At 41.6% G+C, this 21264-nt stretch overlaps 1 protein-coding gene across 20 annotated transcripts in view; it reads right to left on the bottom strand.

Moving 5' to 3' along the window:
* Nucleotides 1-21264, bottom strand: part of KIAA0825 (KIAA0825 ortholog) — a 448051-nt gene that overhangs the window by 383717 nt on the left and 43070 nt on the right. For 12 of the 20 annotated variants that reach the window (XR_007922664.2, XR_007922665.2, XM_051853959.2 and 9 more), the window contains one exon: nt 9256-9444. The exons of 5 other annotated variants lie outside the window; for them this stretch is intronic. Coding sequence is in view for 10 of the 15 variants with exons in the window: in XM_051853959.2 (XP_051709919.2) it covers nt 9256-9444 (189 nt within the window). In the remaining 5 variants the exon portion in view is untranslated. Of the gene's footprint in view, nt 1-6775; nt 6850-9255; nt 9445-21264 lie in introns of all 20 variants that reach the window. 3 more of the 20 variants (XM_070056463.1, XM_070056462.1, XM_051853965.2) reach the window with 1 other exon arrangement.

Genomic DNA, 21264 nt, shown 5'->3' on the forward strand with positions numbered 1-21264 from the left:
TATGTTTTCTCACTATCAAAGTGTCAATCACTCAAGCATTCATTCTATATAAATGTATTAAATATCTGATTGGAATAGGCACTGTTGTGGGAGTTGGGCTATTGCTGCAATAAGTTGAAGTCCCTATCCTCTGGGAGATTTTATTCTGGAGGGGAAGATAGATTTTCAAAACACATAAACAGACAGGTATGGTCAAAAGTGCTGTAAGGAGAAGGAAAGCAGGCTGTTGGCTAGACTAAGAGTAAGGGAGTAAAGTAGGCTGAGAGCTTTTTATTTAGGAAAATGAGGATATAGCTCTTTAAGGAAGTGATATTTGAGTGGAAGAAAGAAGTGATAGGTAGGAAAGGAAAATTAGCTTCTTGATTACTTTGGCCAAGAAGTGACTCTTATCACATCTGCCCAAATTTCACTGGTGAGAGCCAGTCACATGACCCTACCTGGATACAAAGGTGTTGGGTAATGCTATCACTGGCTAGGCAGCTGACTCCAGAAAACCTCCACACTATGAACGGAAATCATTAATCTTTGATAGAAAGCCATTCTTCTCTTGCCATTCGTTTGATTAAACTCAGTTCTTCTATGTCCTATTGCTGATCTGCCTCAAATGTCTAAATGATCATTGGTTGTCCATTCTCATGTATTACCTTTAGAGTAGTCTGAGACAAATTGGTGGCTGGCAAGGGTAGTTTTCCCAAAAGGTCTCTCCCTCCCTCTAGAGCAGGAAGGTTTACTAAGACAATGTGTGAGACAAGGGCAACCTTCTGTTCAGGACTTATGAACAGAAGCAAGAACACAGCTGATGATTTGCACAAGTTACCAACACAAAATACTTGATACCTAGAGTGGGTTGATTTAGTTTTTCTCACCTTGAAGTAGACCTGGAAGGGCCTGACATGTTTTATCGTTCACAAGCACTTCTTAGCTCCCTCCTTCCTTGATGACTACTCTATAGCCTACTTCACTCTTTTGTCTCTACAGTTGGCATTACTTCAGAGACTGGCTCTTATGATCATGGCAATTTACTCTTGCATGTTGTTTCATTGTGACCATGTCTCAGTTCCTCTACTTTATATCATCCAGAATCATTCCAAGAAACCTGTATTTCTTTCAGGCTTTTCTATGTGACATTATGGACATTTCAATAGATTTGAGGAGGGAGGAAAAGTAAATGTGTGTGTTTTAGTTCTCTGTCTTCAGAAATTTCTATCTTCCAATTTCCCATAATAAAGCAAAAAATTAGGAGATTCTGAAAACTCAAAATTTAGTGTAGACTTTTTTTTCTTTAAAGATTTTTTTTATTTATTTGAGAGGTAGAATTACAGATAGAGAGAAGGAGAGACAGAAAGAGAGGTCTTCCATCTGCTGGTTCACTCCCTAAATGGCCACAACAGCCAGAGCTGTGCCAATTCAAAGCCAGGATCTTCTTCCACGTCTCCCACGTGAGTGCACAGGCTCAAGCATTTGGGCCATCTTCTATTGCTTTCCCAAGCCATAGCAGAGAGCTGGATCAGAAGAGGAATACCTGGGAGCCCATATGGGATGCTGGTGCCACAGGCGGAGGCTTAGCCTACTACGCCACAGTGCCAGCCCTAGTGTAGACTTCTCATATAGGTATAGGCTAATGTGGTAAAAGTCAACTACTTATATATAAACACTTAGCTAAAGAAACGCAACAACAAAACAAACAATTCAGTTAAGAAATGTACAGAGGACATGGACAGGCATTTCCAAAGGATGAAACACAAATGGCCAGCAGATATATGAGAAAATGCCCCAGATTACTAGCCACCAGGGAAATGCAAATAAAAACCAAAATGAGGTTTCACCTCACCTGAGTTGGAATGGCTATAATCCAAAAATCAAAAAGTAATAAATACTTGTGAGGATGTGGGGGAAAAGGTACCCTAATACATTGTTGGTGAGAATGTAAAATTAGTACAACCATTATGGAAGACAGTATTGAATTCCTCAGAAATCTGAAAATAGTTCTGTCTTATGACACAACAGTCTTCACTCTTGGAAATTTACCCAAATGAAATGAAATCAGCATATGAAAGAGTTATTTGTACAAGACATTGCAGATAAACAAATACACACTAGCTAAAACTTATGGAATCAAAAGAATAGTGAAGAGGTCACTGGAAATTTTTAGCTTTAATGTATTAAATATTAAAGGAGGGGCCAGCACTGTGACGCAGTAGGTTAATCCTCTGCCTGCGGCGCCAGCATCCCATATGGACGCTGGTTCTAGTCCCGGCTGCTCCTCTTCCACTCCAGCTCTCTGCTGTGGCCTGGGAGAGCAGTAGAAGATGGCCCAAGTCCTTGGGCCCCTGCACCCATGTGGGAGACCAGGAAGAAGCACCTGGCTCCTGGCTTCGGATCGGTGCAGCTCCAGCCTTTGTGGCCATTTAGGGAGTGAACTAATGGAAGGAAGACCTTCTCTCTGTCTCTCCCTCTCACTGTCTGTAGCTCTACCTTTCAAATAAATAAATAGGGGCCAGCACCATGGCTCACTAGGTTAATCCTCCACCTGCGGCGCCAGCATCCCATATGGGTGCCAGATTCTAGTCCCGGTTGCTCCTCTTCCAGTCCGGCTCTCTGCTGTGGCCTAGGAAGGCAGAGGATGATGGCCCTAGTGCTTGGGCGCCTGCACCTGCATGGGAGACCAGGAGAAAGCACCTGGCTCCTGGCTTTGGATCAGCACAGTGCCGGGCATAGCGGTCATTTCGGGAGTAAACCAATGGAGGGAAGACCTTTCTCTCTCTCACTGTCTAACTCTATCTGTCAAATAAATAACAATAAATAAATAAAAGTATTTTAAAAATATTATAGGAAAACATTAAATGCTGAAAAGGTAATAAAAAATTTATTAATCTGGGCATATCTTTCCTAAATGCCAGTGTTGATTGTAAACACATTTTACACAATTAAAAAATATTGTACATGTTTTATTTTAACTCATTGTGATAACAATGTGGTGATTATAACATTTTGTGGAGTATATCTAATAACTGAAGCTTACAATGAAATTTTAAAGGCATTTGCATTCTTTTGATAAATGATGCTGTTTGTTAACCATTCACAACACTTTTATTATTTCCATAGAAATATTGCTGATTAACCACAATAGGTAGAATTGGACAATTTGTTCACAAATGAAACCAAATTATGAAATTTACTAAGTTGTTTAGTTTATTTGCATTTTAAGAGCAGAAATTTCAAGGATAATTTTGCCACATTCCTGTTTGTTAGCATACAAATGGTTCCCAGTCTTTTTCTCTTTCTAAATGAAAACATTTTGCTCCAAAGCTTTCCTTTCTCCAATTGTGGGGCTGTTGTTTGTATTTATTTTGAGATGTATTATTTTTGAGGGACTACTGAATATGTGTTTCATGATCATTTCCTATATTTGCATGCATCTTTTAAGGGAGCCCATTGTTAAAGCTAGGGTTTTAGAAGAGAACACATTTTTGAATTTTTATGATTCTATGGTAATGGAGCACAAAACCACAAATGACACACAATATTTAGTAATGTAATAAAATGATTTGACCTTCAGACCTGGGTATTAAAGATTCAGAAAAAGAGGCCGGCGCCGCGGCTCACTAGGCTAATCCTCCGCCTTGCGGCGCCGGCACACCGGGTTCTAGTCCCTGTCGGGGCGCTGGATTCTGTCCCGGTTGCCCCTCTTCCAGGCCAGCTCTCTGCTGTGGCCAGGGAGTGCAGTGGAGGATGGCCCAAGTGCTTGGGCCCTGCACCCCATGGGAGACCAGGAGAAGCACCTGGCTCCTGCCTTCAGATCAGCGCGGTGTGCCAGCCGCAGCGCGCTGGCCGCAGCGGCTATTGGAGGGTGAACCAATGGCAAAGGAAGACCTTTCTCTCTCTCTTTCTCTCTCACTGTCCACTCTGCCTGTCAAAAAAAAAAAAAGATTCAGAAAAAGAGTTCAAGTATATAGAAGAAACAACATAAATACTGAGCTTTTATTTTGAAATTCCTATCAAATATACAGCCCCAAAATAGGTGGCATAACTGTAATTATGTAAATGAGTTTTAAAGAATACTGAACGTTATAGTCTTTTACTGCTTAGTTACCCCTACTTTAGGATGGGCACTGAGGTGCACTGAGTTAAGTTGCTGCTTCAGATGCCCATATCCATACGGAAATGACGGAAAGGATGCTTTGAGTCCCAGCGCCTCTACTTCAGATTCAGCTTTCTGCTAACAAACACCGCGGTAGGCAGCAGAGGATGACTCAAGTGCCTAGATCCCTGCCACCCAATGGGAAACCTGGATGGAGTCCGGGCTCCTGGCTTTTGCTTGACCCAGTCCTGTCTCTTGTATCTGGGTACTGAAATATTGGATGCAAAATCTCTCTCTCTCTGTTGTTGTTTCAAGTAGATGAAAATAAATAAATATTTTAAAAATATTATTAAAAAGGAATACTTCTATCACTTCATATCTTAGAAGACAGGTTGGCGGGGCTGGCACCATGGCATGGCAGGTAAAGCTGCCGCCTGTCATGCCAGCATCCCATATGGGCTTCATTTCTGATCCAGCCCTCTGCTATGGCCTGGGAAAGCAGTAGAATATGGCTCAAGTCCTTGGGCCCCTGCACCCACGTGGGAAACCTGGAATAAGCTTCAGGTTCCTGGCTTCAGATCAGCCCAGCTCCAGCAGTTGCATCCACTTGGGAAGTGAACCAGTGGATGGAAGACCTCTCTTTTTCTCTCTGCCTTGCCCCTCCCTTCAAATAAATAAATAAATCTTTCTTAAAAAAAGAAAACAGGTTAGCAACTGGTCCTCTTCATCTGCTATTCCAAGGGAGATTCATTTTTTAAAATATTTATTTATTCATTCAAAAGGCAGAGCGGCAGAGACAGAGAGGGACGGGGAGGGGAGGAGAGGGGAGAGAAATCAAGATCTTTCATCTGCTAGTTTACTCCTTAAATGGCCACAACAGCCAGGGAAGGCCAGGACAAAGCTAGGAGCCCGGAACTCCAACTGGGTCTCCCACATGGATGGCAGGGCCATTATCTGCTGCCTTCCCAGGTGCATTAGCAGGAAGGTGGATCTGATGTGGAGCAGCCAGGACTTAACACAGTGCTCTAATATGGGATGTGGGTGTCTCAAATGGTGGCTTAACTGCTGTGCTATAATGCCAGCTATAGGGTTCCAGTGTTAAAGCAGTATAGTGCAGGAAATAGACATCAACACAGAAGTTAGGAGTTTTGCTCACTTCACCAAAGAATCTACTTTAAAATTCCTCTAAATCAAAAGTTATTGTACTTTAAATCTAACAGTGTTTATAAAACTGACTTTATCCAACAGTAAAAGAATGAAGCAAGAGTAATATTTCAATTCTATTGTGTTATCTTTTTTCTCACAGTCTTTGAAATGAGAGGTGAAAGGAGGAAGGAGAAGGAAGAAGGAAGAAGAGGAGGAGGAGGAAGAAGAAGGGAGATAAACGACATCAGGAATGGCACAACCCAGTAATGTGGAGACGCTGGCTTTCAAGTCACCTGACCTGGTTCTTATCCTTGCCCAAGGATAACACTTGTAAAACGTCCCCCTTTGCCCTTTTCTAAATACTAATAGAGTTTGTGGATTCAAAAGTCTTCCATAGCCTAGGCAGCTCATGTCAAGAGCCTCGGGTGGTCACTGACATTATACGTAAGAGTGTTAATTGTTAAATTGTTAAATTAACAACAGGAGTCACTGTGCACTAACTCCCCATGCAGGACCTCTGCTCTCAAGGAGTTGTATGATGAGAGTTAACTGTAAAACTAGTTCTCAGTTTGTGTGTGTGTGTGTGTGTGTGTGTGTGTGCGCAAACTGTTGAACTCTTAACTTAGTATAGAGTTGATCTTCTGTGTACAAAGTTAATTGAAAATGAATCTTGGGCTGGCGCCATGGCTCACTAGGTTAATCCTCCGCCTGCAGCATCCGCATTCCATATGGGTGCCAGGTTCTAGTCCCAGTTGCTCCTCTTCCAGTCCAGCTCTCTGCTGTGGCCCAGGAGGGCAGTGTAGGATGGCCCAAGTGCTTGGGCCCCTGCACCCACATGGGAGACCAGGAGAAGCACCTGGCTCCTGGCTTCGGATTGGCTCAGCGCGGCTGTAGCGGCCATTTGGGGAGTGAATCAGTGGAAGGAAGACCTTTCTCTCTGTCTCTGTCTCTCTCTCACTGTCTATAACTCTACCTGTAAAATAAATTTTAAAAAAATTTAAAAAAAAAGAAAATGAATCTTAATGGAGAATGGAACTGGGAAGGGGAGAGGCAGTAAGAAGGGTGGGAATGTGGGTGGGAGAGGGGGTATGGTGGGAAGAACAACTGAAATTTGTGTTCCTTAAAAATAAATTAATTAAAAATGTCTCCTTATGAAATACTGGATAATAACTAAGTTTCTTCATTGCTTTAGAGAACAGGGATGCTTGACAAACTAAAATTAACTTGAAATCAGAGGATTCAGAGACAAATCTAAACTTTGCAAAATTTAAAAAGTACTTCCTTTTGAGGAAGTTATTGCTTTCAACAAAGAGTCATAAGAGGCTTAGGAGCTCTTGGGAGATAAAATCAGTGTTTATAAAGTATTTGAATACTGACAGTATAAACAAATGAGAAATGTAACCATTAAATTTATAATAAATGTAAGGGAAATAAATATTATGAAAAAGGCTTGAAAAATGTGATTTCTTCTTGGATAAATTACAAATATTTGAAAAATCATCTAACACATTTTGCAGAAGCTACAACAATGATGATGGTCTTCCTTACCTTTAATTATCAAGATGTGCTAGATGTGCTAATTGGTCATCCCATAATGAAATAGTCAAGACTTTGCACAGGTCCTATATGGAACTAAAATATTTTTAGGGCCGGTGCTGTGGAGCAGTAGGTTAAGCCTTCACCTGCGGCACTGGCATCTCTTATGGGTGCGGGTTTGTGGGAGAACCAAAAGAAGCTCCAGCTTTCTGGCTTTGGCCTGTCCGACCCCTTGCTGTTGTGGCCACTTGGAGAGTAATCCAGCAGATGGAAGAACTCTTTTGCTCTGCCTGTCTCTCCCTCTCTCTGTATCTCTGCCTTTCAAATAAAAAATAAAATAAAATCCTAGGGCTGGCGCCAAGGTAGACTAAGCCTCCACCTGCCAGTTTGTGTTCCAACTGCTCCTATCCCAATCCAGCTCTCTGCTTATGGCCCAGGAAAGCAGTGGAAGATGGCCCAGGTGCTTGAGCCCCTGCACCCATGTGGGACATCCCAAGAAAGCTCCTGGCTTCAGATCAACGCAGTTCTGGCCGTTGTGGCCATTTGGGGAGTGAACAGCAGACGGAAGACCTTTTTATCTGTCTCTTCCTTCCTCTCCCTCTATAACTCTGCTTCTCAAATAAATAAACCTTTTAAAAATATTTTTGAAAACTTCTATTTGTTCATTTGTGTTTATTTGAAGAGAGAGAACAAAAGAAAGAGACAGAAAGATCTAGCATTTACTGGTTCTCTCCCCAGATAGGTGCATACATGGGGCTGGGCCAGTCTGAAGCCAGATGCTGGGAACTCAATTAAGGTCTTTCCCAAGGGCGGCTGAGACTCAACTACTTGAGCTATCACCTGCTGGCTTCCAAGGATGCACACTAGCAAGAAGTTGGAATTCGAAGTGGAGATAGGACTCAAAGCCAGGTACTCCAATATGGCTTGTAGACATTCCCAAAACTGTCTTAACCACTGGGCCTGCCCTCCCAATGGAAACATTTTAATTTAAAGCCTATACCATCACAAAGTTTGCCAATTTGTAAACTCAATTATTTCCTAATACAGAATAAATAAGGATATACCATTTTAAAATATCAAAATCATCATACATTTGAGTTTTCCTCTCAAAATCTTTTACAATAAAATCCACAGTTTCTTTTTTTTTTTTTTAATTTATTTCACAGGTAGAGTTAGACAGTGAGAGAGAGAGACAGAAAGGTCTTCCTTCCGTTGGTTCACTCCCCAAATGATCACCGCGACCGGTGCTGCGCCAATCCGTAGCCAGGAGCCAGGTGCTTCCTCCTGGTCTCCCATGTGGGTGCAGGGGCCCAAGCACTTGGGCCATCCTCCACTGCCTTCTGGGGCACAGCAGAGAGCTAAAATCCACAGTTTCTCATTTGAAAATAAATATTTACTGTGGGGAGCAACTGAGACTAGACTAAATTACTGGAATTAAGACTTATTCTATGTATCTGCTCTCCCACAATATGGCGCTGGGGAGGAGTAAACTTCTACGCAGCTGCCTCTCGCCAATTTGACTGATAAGCTGCAGGAGCTGATCCTGCTCCTGATTGGAGGAGAGCAGCGTGCTGGGCGTGTGGGCAGCAGAGTTGGGATTGGTGGAAGAGGACTATAAAGGAGGAGAGAGACAACATGAAGCAGGAACATCCGGATAACATCTGAGCAGCCCCCGAGAGAGCCGGCCGGCGGTGTGCCGGCAGAGTGGACAGTGAGAGAAAGAGACAGAGAGAAAGGTCTTCCTTTGCCGTTGGTTCACCCTCCAATGGCCGCCGCGGCCAGCGTGCTGCGGCCGGCGCACCGCGCTGATCCGATGGCAGGAGCCAGGAGCCAGGTGCTTTTCCTGGTCTCCCATGGGGTGCAGGGCCCAAGCACTTGGGCCATCCTCCACTGCACTCCCTGGCCACAGCAGAGAGCTGGCCTGGAAGAGGGGCAACCGGGACAGAATCCGGCACCCCGACCGGGACTAGAACCCGGTGTGCCGGCGCCTCTAGGCGGAGGATTAGCCTAGTGAGCCGCAGCGCCGGCCAAGATTTTACTTTCATAATGAAAATATCTGATTTTTGAGGGCTCTAGCAGAAAACCCAAATTTGGTAATTTTTTTGTTTCTACACAGCCCCTCTGTAATCAAGTTAAATGTCAGCTTGATTGTACCCAAGTTGACAAATACTGTAAAGTTGTTATTAATACAGACCCCATGAATTTAACACTGAAGAAAATATGTACAGATGTTAGCATAAACATAATAGCAAAATGACAATAATATATATGATGTCCTGTATATCCTCTATGTACAAGGCACTTTGTATACATTAACTTCCTTAATCTAACCATTCTATAAAATAGCTATTATACTCTAATTAACTTCTTTAATCTAACCATTCTATAAAATAGCTTTTATACTCTAATATAATATAATAATATTATATTTATAATTTTTTTTAGACAGTGAGAGAGAGACAGAGAGAAAGGTCTTCCTTCTGTTGGCTCACCCCCAAATGGCTGCCACAGCCGGAACTGCGCTGATCCGAAGCCAGGAGCCAGATGCTTCCTCCTGGTCTCCCATGCGGGTGCAGGGGCCCAAGCACTTGGGCCTTCCGCCACTGCCTTCCTGGGCCACAGCAGAGAGCCGGACTGGAAGAGGAGCAACTGGGACTAGAACCCGGCGCCCATATGCGATGCTGGCGCCACAGGCAGAGGATTAATAAATTATATTAGAATTATATAACTTTTAAATATATCATTATAGATTATATATAATAATATATTAGAGGGACATGAACCAGCACTCTGATATGAGATGCTGGTGTCCCAAGCAGTGGCATAACCCACTGCGCCACAAAGCACACCCATCTTCTAATCTTAACTCTTTTATTTTGCTAATCTATGTTTATCATTTCTTTTAAAATCTAATTCAACAGTTACATAATTCCAAAATATCCCTTAACTGTGATCATTTCCTCATTTTTTTGCATTGTTTCTCAGTATTTTGCACTGTTTAAAGAAAAATCTGTTATTTTTGATATTCAGTGTGTATACCTGGCTTCTATTGAAGTCAGTTCTAGAGTAAAACAATAAATGGCAATGCTGCTGAGCATCCAAATGAGGTTGGTGATCATCATTTTAAGATTTCCAATGCACACAGTCACGTGAGTTTTTTCTGATTTCAGTATGGAAGATTATTAATAAACATATGGAATGCATTAAAGGACTATCATTTGATAATGATAAAGTACCAGACTGGTGATGAGTCAGAGTGAGCCGCATAGATTGGTGATGCTTCTATATTAAGATGGTGACATGAAGCAAGAGTGACCTTTAGAGGGAAAGAGGCAGCAAGGTTAAGATGTTCTGTGATAGGGTCAGGGAGAAACTGCTCTGCAAAGTAGAAGAAATGGAATGAAGAAATTACCCTGAGTGAACAGAGGTGCACAGTACCGACATGAGAAATAAAGGAGGGAGGGTCAACTCTTGAAGGTGATGCTAAAGGAAGGATTTTAAAGTTTTCTCACTAGGATAGCATGGTTCAGCATGCACTGAAACAGGCCCAGGGCCCATGTCTACTATTTGCTGATTAAAAGGCACGATTTCACTACTATTTCTATTATTTGTTGAGGAAAAGTACTACTTCACACTATTTGCTGAGTAAAAGATAAAAACAACCTCAACAACAGAAAAATAAATTATCAGGAGGCCAATGTAGTTTGGCAAATATGAGGCTACTTTGAAGAGTCTGGGGAAAGCTGAGTTAAAAGGAAAGTGTATTTTGGTGCAAAAACTTTTTTTTAAAGATTTATTGATTTATTTCAAAGTCAGAGTTACACAGAGAGAGGAGAGGCAGAGAGAGAGAGAGAGAGAGAGAGAGAGAGAAAGAGAGAGGTCTTCCATCCAATGGCTCACTCCCCAACTGGCCACAACAGCCGGAGCTGCACCGATCCGAAGCCAGGAGCCAGGAGCTTCTTCCGGGTCTCCCACACAGGTGCAGGGGCCCAAGCACTTGGGCCATCTTCCACTGCTTCCCCATGCCATAGCAGAGAGCTGGATCAGACGAGGAGCAGCTGGGACCAGAACTGGTGCCCATATGGGATACTGGTGCTTCAGGCCAGGGCATTAACCCGCTGTGCCATAGCACTGGCCCTGGTGCAAAAACTTTTGAAATCCATTTATAATTTTTTCATAATACAAACTTTCCAGGAACTTTTTGAAGATCTCAAGAATGTATGGATTTCAAAATTACACCAAGATAAACTTAACTTTTAATTCTACCTTTCCATGTATTTCCTGGAATATCCTCATACTTTAGTGATTCTTTGGAAGGGTAACACAAACTTTGGGGATTCAGGCATTCAGCCTAGTGGTTAAGATGCATGTGCCCCACTCTGGCCTCAGAATCAGCCCTTAAGGCATTCGGATATGGCTGAAGAGCCCATCAGAGTATTATAGGCATGGAAAGCCAAGATATTCTGGCAAAAAAAAAAAAAAAACACACACACACACACACAAACAAAAACAAAACAAAACAAAACAAAACAAAAAAACAGGCCTAAATGAAAGATCTCTGCGAGTGAGATCCCAGTGGAAAGAACAGGCCATCAAAGAAGGCGGTACCTTTCTCTGAAGGGAGGAGAGAACTTCCACTTTGATTATGACCTTGTATAAATAAGACTGGAGTTTGGCAAACTCAAAAGGCTTCCATAGCCTTGGCAACTCATGACAAGAGCCTAGGGTGATTCCTGACGCCATAAACAAAGAGTGTCAATTTGTTAAGTCAACAACAGGAGTCACTGTGCACTTACTCCTCATGTAGGATCTCGTCCTACATGTGCTGTGCATTGTGATTTAATGCTATAACTAGTACTCAAACAGTATTTTACACTTTGTGTTTCTGTGTTGGTGCAAACTGTTGAAAGCTTTAATTAATATATGCTAAATTGATCTTCTGTATATAAAGATAATTGAAAATGAATCTTGATGTGAATGGAATGGGAGAGGGAGCGGGAGAGAGGAGGGTTGCCAGTGGGAGGGAAATTATAGGGGAAAAAGCCATTGTAATCCATAAGCTGTACTTTGGAAATTTATATTCATTAAATAAAAGTTATAAAAAAAGATGTATATGCCCCAACTCAGAGTGCCTGGGCTTGATTTCCAGCTCTACTCTTTTTTTAAAAAAACTTTTATTTAATGAATATAAATTTCCAAAGTACAGCTAATGGATTACAATGGCTTCCCCCGCCCCATAACTTCCCTCCCATTCGCAACCCTCCCCTTTCTCGCTCCTTCTCCCCTTCCATTCACATCAAGATTCATTTTCATTTCTCTTATATACAGAAGATCAGTTTAGTATATATTCAGTAAAGATTTCAACAATTTGTACCCACATAGAAACACAAAGTGAAAAATACTGTTTCAGTACTAGTTATAGCATTAAATCACAATGTACAGCACATTAAGGACAGAGATCCTACATGAGGAGTAAGTGCACAGTGATTCCTGCTGTTGACTTAACAATTTGACACTCTTGTTTATGGCATCAGTTTTCGCTCCCCCTCTTCGTGGAGGAACGACACTAAACCCTGAGCTGTTCTTTCATCTGCTTGGCCCTTCCCGGGTTTGCTGCTGGTCCTTCCCGGGTTGGCTGGCAACCCCTCCACCTCTGTGGAGGGGTGGTTCCCCCCGCCACTTTCCCCACTTCTGCGGAGGAGAGGCACACCACCGGCCGGCTCTCTCGGGGGCTGCTCAGATGTTATCCGGATGTTCCTGCTGCATGTTGTCTCTCTCCTCCTTTATAGTCCTCTTCCACCAATCCCAACTCTGCTACCCACACGCCGAGCATGCTGCTCTTCTCCAATCAGGAGCAGGATCAGCTCCTGCAGGTTATTGGTCTAACTGGAGGCAGCTGCGTAGAAGTTTACTCCTCTCCCAGCGCCATATTGTGGGAGAGCAGATGCATAGAATAAGTCTTAATTCCAGTAACTTAGTCTAGTCTGAGTTGCTCCCCACAATCAGTAATCTCCCTAGGCTCCAGTTATGAGTTGCCAAGGCTATGGAAGCCTTTTGAGTTCACTGACTCTTATTTCATTTAGACAAGGTCGTAGTCAAAGTGGAAGTTCTCTCCTCCCTTCAGAGAAAGGCACCTCCTTCTTTGATGACCCGTTCTTTCCACTGGGATCTCACTCGTGGAGATCTTTCATTTAGGTCATTTTTTTTTTTTTTTTTTTTTTTTTAGCCAGAGTGTCTTGGCTTTCCATGCCTGAAATACTCTCATGGGCTTTTCAGCCAGATCCGAATGCCCTAAGGGCTGATTCTGAGGCCAGAGTCCAGCTCTACTCTTTATTCTAGTTTCCTGAGCAGGTGCTGCTCAAGTGGTGGGGTTCCTGCCACTCTTGTGGCAGACCTGGATATGATCCCAGTTTTTGGCCTTTGCCTCAGCCCTGCCCTAACCTTTCTGGACATTTGGGGGGGTGAGCCAAAAGATGGGAAATCTCTCACTCTGCTTCTTTATTGCCTCTCAAATAAACAAAAACAAAACATTTTCTTAACTAAAAATATTTTGGAGGTAAAAGAAGACAGCTAAGAGGCATATGTGGGTCAAAATAGAGCTCTATATGGTGTATACACTCTTTTATTTATTTATTTTTTTGACAGGCAGAGTGGACAGTGAGAGAGAGAAACAGAGAGAAAGGTCTTCCTTTGCCGTTGGTTCACCCTCCAATGGCCGCCGCGCTACGGCTGGCGCACCATGCTAATCCGATGGCAGGAGCCAGGTACTTATCCTGGTCTCCCATGGGGTGCAGGGCCCAAGCACTTGGGCCATCCTCCACTGTACTTCCGGGCCACAGCAGAGAGCTGGCCTGGAAGAGGGGCAACCAGGACAGAATCCGGCGCCCCGACCGGGACTAGAACCCAGTGTGTCGGCGCCGCAGGCAGAGGATTAGCCTAGTGAGCCGCGGCGCCGGCCCGGTGTATATACTCTTGAACTTACTACTAATTACCTGTCATCGGGGAGATAAGAGCAATTTGATAGACAAAAGAATAAAGCCAGCGCTGCAGCTCACTAGGCTAATCTTCCGCCTTGCGGCGCCAGCACCCTGGGTTCTAGTCCTGATTGGGATGCCAGATTCTGTCCCGGTTGCCCCTCTTCCAGTCCAGCTCTCTGCTGTGGCCCAGGAAGGCAGTGGAGGATGGCCCAAGTGCTTGGGCCTTGCACCTGCATGAGAGACCAGGAGAAGCTCCTGGCTTCGGATCAGCGCAGGGCGCTGGCCGCAGCAGCCATTTGGGGGTGAACCAACGGAAAGGGAAGACCTTTATCTCTGCCTCTCTCTCTCACTGTCCATTCTGTCAAAAAAAAGAAAAAAGAATAAAGCCTTTTATTCTAATCCAAGATAAAAAAAAAAAAAATTGGAGCCTGTGGGGGTAGTGTTGTAGCACAGAGAGTTAAGACAATACTTGTGACGCAATGCATCCCGTATCAGAGTGCCGGTTGGAGTCACAGTTTCTTCCCCACTTTGGGTCCAGCTTCCCACTAATGTGTGTGGGAAGTTAGTGGAAGACAGCCTAAGTAAGTAGACCCTGCCGTCCACATCGGAGGCCCAAAGTACCTGGCCCCTGCCTTCTGCCTGACCCACACCTGGCTATGGCAATCATTTGGAGAGTAAGCCAGAGTATAGATCTGTCTGTCCATCTCTGTTTCTCTGCCTTTCAAATAAATAAAATAAAATAAAAATAAATCTTTTCTAAAAATAGAAGACTGCATTAGTCATCTTTTCATTATTTTAACTAAATACCTGACACAGGCTCACGATTTTGGAGATGCACAATTCAAAATTACACAATGCTCTCAGTTCAACTGCCTGGTGGGGCTGAAGAAAGCACTCATTGAGTGTGTGGAGAACCACCACATGGTAAACCAGGAAGCGGAGAGAGAAGAGGCAGGACCCAACTTGGCTTTTACAATCAACTCTGGTGAGAAATACCTTCTGAGGGCCTGACCCCAGTGACCTAAGTACCTCCAATTAACCATCTCCTAAATATCATAATTTGATCAATTCTCTACCTTCCTGGTACCAGTAACTTATGATTTTGAGCGTTAAATATCTACATGAGTTACGAACCATATCCTGTTCAGCCCATTACAGACCCATAACTTCTTAAAGTAAAATAACTTTTGGAAATTGCCATTCCACAACACTATTTTTATATTTTCATTTGTATGTTTCTGATTATTTTTTCTATTAGATTTTTTTAAGAAAAACAGGTTTAATATTTGAAACAAGTACTAACAGTCAATCTAATATTAATTATTGCCTCTTAAAATGATTAAAGTGTTATATCTAAGCCAAACATCTGTAGTTCAAGTTTCAGCCAGAGGCAAATTATAACAGTTGAGTTATAAATTCCTGAGCATGGTGACTATAATGAAATATGAACATATTATAAGCACTGCCAGAAAACATTACAATAAAGCATTAAAAAATCAAACTGTATATGATCAAAAGAAAGCCCACAAAAATCATTTTGGAATCTCCCTTGTCCTCTATGGCATTTCCAATGATACCGCTCTATCCAAGGGTCTCTTTTTTCTAAATGCCAACTCATACAATGGTTAGAATCCTTATTTTAACTTTCTTCTGTTTTTTCAATGATAAAACTCTGTTCTTCCTATATGTGCTTCCAATATGTGCTAAAAAGGAGTGAAATAATGTAACAAAAAAAAAGGGGGGGAAGAAATCCGAACTGAAATCAAGCAAGAAAAATGAGAAACACTCAGACTAAGTGATTCTTGTGGCAAAGCCCTATGAGGAGGCTGGCACACCTTCTCAGCTCTGTGAATTCTACACTCCCAGTGGTTCTGGCTCATACGAATTCCTATCTTTCAGTATCAATGTCTAACCTAAAATAAGCAGAATTAATGAGCAAGGAAGTGGGATACTCTCATTAACTACACATTCCATATATAACTGAACAACTTTCCAACAATGCAATGGAATAAAACTGTCACTGAACCAAGAATTAATAGATTTGAGTCCTGATCCTGCTTTGCTAATCTCCACGTGATCTTGGGTAAATTACCCATTGTCTCTAGTGGGAGGGAGCATATGTTGCTTACTTAAAGAAGAAGTCAGAAAGATTTATTAGGCTAAGGTTTTTCTAGCTACACATTTGTTACATTCTATGGAATGGTAAGAAAAGGACATATCAGGATCGGTGCTGTGGCTCACTGGGTTGGTCCTCTGCCTGCAGTGCCAGCATCCCATGAGTGCCAGGTTCTAGTCCCGGTTGCTCCTCTTCTGGTCCAGCTCTCTGCTGTGGCCCAGGAGGGCAGTGAAGAGTGGCCCAAGTGCTTGGGCCCCTGCAACCATGTGGGAGACCAGGAGAAGCACCTTGCTCCTGGCTTCGGATCATTGCAGCGCCAGTCATAGTGGCCATTTGGGGGGTGAACCAACGGAAGGAAGATCTTTCTCTCTAGCTCTCTCTCTCAATGTCTAACTCTGTCAAATAAATTTAAAAAAATTTCTAAAAAAAGGACATATCTTTGATTACCCCAAAAGATGTATTTTTTCATTAATAACATCTTTTTTATTTCCTCTTGGATTCTCACAGTCATTGTTCAACTCTATTTTCTGTTCCCCAGGCCTGCTACCTAGAAAATCAAGGTAGAATCTCTAGGTTAGAAAGAAATAAGTGAAAAGAGAAAATGTGAAGTAGCTAGTTTTTTTTATTGTTTCATCTAATTTTATTTAGACTATAAATCTCTTCAAAAAGATATATTCCTTTATTTAGTCAATGGAAAAGCTTTATTAACAGAAAAAAAGTTTATTTTTTTATACAGAAATACAGGTCATTAAAAGTATATGAACATAGAACACAAAATGCAGTTTTTATGTAAGCAGTTACATGAATGAGGCTGTTTGTTAATCTGTTTGGTAATGAAGATACTTCCTGTTCTTTATGGGTTGTTTTTCCATATTTTCATGTTTAAACTTCAATTTTTAAAATTTTTACTATGGTTAATTTAAGTACAATTTGTTCAATGGTTAAAATGGATTTTTGAGTGAAGAAACTTAGAAACAGTGACATTATTTTTTCACCCTTTTTTTTTTTTTTTTTTTTTGACAGGCAGAGTGGACAGTGAGAGAGAGAGACAGAGAGAAAGGTCTTCCTTTGCCGTTGGTTCACCCTCCAATGGCCGCCGCGGCTGGCGCGCTGCGGCCGGCGCACCGCGCTGATCCGATGGCAGGAGCCAGGAGCCAGGTGCTTTTCCTGGTCTCCCATGGGGTGCAGGGCCCAAGCACTTGGGCCATCCTCCACTGCACTCCCTGGCCACAGCAGAGAGCTGGCCTGGAAGAGGGGCAACCGGGACAGAATCCGGCGCCCCAACCGGGACTAGAACCCGGTGTGCTGGCGCTGCTAGGCGGAGGATTAGCCTAATGAGCCGCGGCGCCGGCCGACATTATTTTTTATGGTAATATTTTTATGGTAATAGTTAGCCTCTCTGTACTACCCCCAAGCCCCATTTCCTAAAATATCCTGAGAACATTTTAAAAGCTGGCCCATGTGTCTGCGCTCCTCTGACTTGGTAGGCTCACCACTCAACAAAAGATGGCTGAGACCTACTAACTTTCAGTGTGTCACCATGAAGGAAAAGCGTGACATCAGGAAGCCATACTTTGTAAGCCATCATGCATCCTTGATCTTTTATTCTATGTATATTTGATATCATTCATATTATTCTTTGTATTACTGGTTTGGTATGTGTAGATGGTTTGAAAATAAAGGAAAGTAAAAACAAACTTTGAGCAGGTCATCATTTTTTTTTTTTTAAGTTATACAAGTTTCATGTATTTCATACTTACAGATTTAGGAACATAGTGATCCTTCCTTAATTACCCTCCCTCCCACCCATGCTCCAACCCTTCTTCCTCCTCCCTCTCACATTCCTATTTTAATTTTTACAAAGATCCACTATGAGTTTACTTAATGATTGTAAACTCAATTAGTGATTTTACACTAAGTAAAAGAGTTCAAGAAATAGTATGAAAAAAAAATCACTGTTCCTCAACAGAAGAGTAAAGTGTTGTAAACCATCATTGAATCTCAAATTGTCCATTTCACTCCTAAACATTATGTTTTAGGTACTCTATTAGTTCCCTCAGATAGGGAAAACATGTAATATCTGTTTTTTGGGGACTGGCTTATTTTACCAGGTATAATAGTTTCCTAGCTGTGTCCATCTTGTTCCAAAAGAATTTTTTTTATAGCTGAGAAGTACTCCATAGTGTGTGTGTGTGAGTGTGTGTGTGTGACACACACTGGATAAAGAAATCATGGTGTGTGTGTGTGTGTGTGTGTGTGTGTGTGTATATATATGATTTCTTTATCCAGTTTCAACAGCTGATGGATATCTGGGTTGATTCCATGTCTCAGCTACTGTGAATTGTGGCACAATGAACATGGGCGTACAGATAATTCTTTTATATGCAGATTTTTTTTGGTTTGGATAAATTCCCAGGAGTGGTATGGCTGGATCATATGGTAGGTCTATATTCAGATTTCTGAGGTCTCTCCATACTATCTTCCACAGTGGCTGCATCAGTTTACACTCCCACCAACAGTGGATTGGGGTACATTTTCCCCACATCCTTGCCAACATTTGTTTTTTATTGTTTTCAGTATGAAAGCCATTCTAACTGGAGTGAGGGGAAACACAATTGTGGTGTTGATTTGCATTTCCCTAATGACTAGTGATCCTGAGCATTTTCTCAAATGTCTGTTGGCCATTTGAATTTCCTCTCTTGAAAAATGCCTGTTCAAGTTCTTTGTCCATTTCTTAACTGGATTGTTTTGTTGTTGTTGAGTTTCTTGAGCTCTCTATGGATTGTAGATGTTAACCATATATCAGTTACGTAACTCACAAATATTTTCTCTCATTCTGTCGGTTGCCTCTTAACTTCACTGAGTATTTCTTTTGCAATGCAGCAGCTTCTCAGCTTGATGTAATCCCATTTATTGATTTTGGCTTTGATTGCCCGTGCTTCTGTGGTCCTTTCCAAGAAGTCTTTGTCTATGCCAATGTCTTGCAGAGTTTCCCCAATGTTTTCTAGTAATTTGATGGTGTGAGGTCATAGATTTGGGTCTTTGATCATTTTGAGTGGATTTTTGTATAAGGTACAAGGTATAGGTCTAGTTTCATACTTTTGCACATGGAAAATCCAGTTTCTCCAGCACCACTTATTGAAGAGACCATTTTTACTCCAGAGATTGACTTTAGCTCCTTTGTTAAAGATAAGTTGGTTGTAGATGCATGGATTGATTTCTGGTATTTCTGTGATTTTCCATTGGTCTACATGTCTGTTTTTGTGCCAGTACCAGGCTGTTTTGACTACAGCTGCCCTGTAGTATGTCTTAAGGTCTTGTATTGTGATGCCTCCAGCTTTGTTTTTTGTTTTTGTTTTGTTTTTTGCTTTGACAGGCAGAGTGGACAGTGAGAGAGAGAGACAGAGAGGAAGGTCTTCCTTTGCCGTTGGTTCACCTTCCAATGGCCGCTGCAGCCGGCGTGCTGCGGGGCAACCGGGACAGAATCCGGCGCCCCGACCGGGACTAGAACCCGGTGTGCCGGCACCGCAAGGTGGAGGATTAGCCTAGTGAGCTGCAGGGCCGGCCCAGCTTTGTTTTTATTGTTTGATTGTTTTAGCTATTCTGGGCCTCTTGTGCTTCCATATGAATTTTAGCATCATTTTTTCTAAATCCATGAAGAATATCACTGGTATTTTAATTAGGATCACACTGAATATGTAAATTGCTTTTGATAGTATGGACATTTTGATAATGTTGATTTTTCCAATCCATGAATAATGTCTTCTCCTACTTTTCTTTAGTGTTTTGTAATTTTCATCACAGACATCTTTGACCTCCTTTGTGAAATTTATTCCAATGTATTTAATTCTTTTTAGGAGCTATTGTGAATGGGGCTAATCTTAAAAGTTCCATCTCTGCCATGACATTGTCTATTTAACAAAAGTTATTGATTTTTTTGTGTTGATTTTATATCCTACCACATTACTAAACTCTTTTATGAGTTCCAATAGTCTCTCAGTGGAGTCTTTTGGATCCCTTATTTATAGAAGCATGCCATCTGCAAATAGGGATAGTTTGATTTTCTCCTTTCCAATTTGTATCCCTAGATTTCTTTTTCTTGCCTAATGGCTCTGGCTAAAACTTCCAGGACTATATTAAATAGCAGTGGTGATAGTGGGCATCCTCACCTGGTTCCAGACCTTAGGGTGAATGCTTCAAGCTTTTCCCCATTCAATAGGATGCTGGCCGTGGGTTTGTCATAAATTACCTTGATTTGTGTTGAGAAATGTTCCTTCTATATCCAATTTGCTTAAGGTTTTCATCATGAAATGATGTATTTTACCAATTGCTTTCTTTGCATCCATTGAGCTAACCATATGATTTTTGTTCTTCAGTTTGTCAATGTGATGTATCACATTGATTGATTTGCGAATGTTGACCCATCTCTGCATATCAGGGATAAATCCCACTTTCTGATGCATTGTTGGGTTCAATTAGCTACTATTTTATTGAGGATTTTTGCATGTCTGTTTGTCAAGGATATTGGTCTATAGTTCTCTTTCTCTGTTGTATCTTTTTCTGGTTTAGAAATAAAGGTGACAGAGGCATCACAGATGGAAGTTTGCGAGGATTTCTTCCCTTTCAATTACTTTTGAATAGATTAAGAAGAATTGGAATTAGTTCTTTAAATGTCTGTCAGCACTGAAGCCATCCAGCACTAGGCCTTTTTTTGTTGGGAGGGTCTTTATTACTGATTCAATTTCTGCCTTGGTTATTGGTCAGTTTAGGTTTTCTGTCTTCATGACTCAATTTTGATAGACTCTATGTGTCTAGGAATCTATCCATTTCTTCTAGCTTTCCGAATTTGCTGCCATACAGCTCTTTGTAATAATTCAGGTCATCACTCTTAATTTCTTGTGGCCCTTCCCATCCATATGTAGACACAAGGTAGTCTTCCTTTATTCACAAAGTTCTACCAATACTGCATAATTCAAAATTTAATTTTTACTAATCTTGAAATATGTAGTTCAGTGAATTCATTGAGACATGGATTAAAGCTATCACATCTAAATAATAATAATAATAATAATAATAATAATAATAATAATGTCAACTCTAATGTAGCAACTATATGGGCCAGTCATACATAAGTCTGACTTTTATATAAGCTTAATACGCTCATTCATTTTTAATATGATCCTATTGGATAGGTACTATTACAACCCGCATATTAGATGTGGAAACTGAGGCAGAGTAGTTCTTGACCTGCCCATGGTCACATAGACAGGAAGTGGCAAACCAGAAATTCAGATTGCTTCAAAGGCTGTCCTTAATCAGAATGCTAAAGACTGCCCTGACGTATAAGCTCATACTTTAAAATAATATTACCTCTTAATATATTGATTTGCTTTCTTTTTTTTTTTTTT

This window comes from Oryctolagus cuniculus, chromosome 14, assembly GCF_964237555.1.
Source record: "Oryctolagus cuniculus chromosome 14, mOryCun1.1, whole genome shotgun sequence".
Lineage (NCBI taxonomy): Eukaryota > Metazoa > Chordata > Mammalia > Lagomorpha > Leporidae > Oryctolagus > Oryctolagus cuniculus.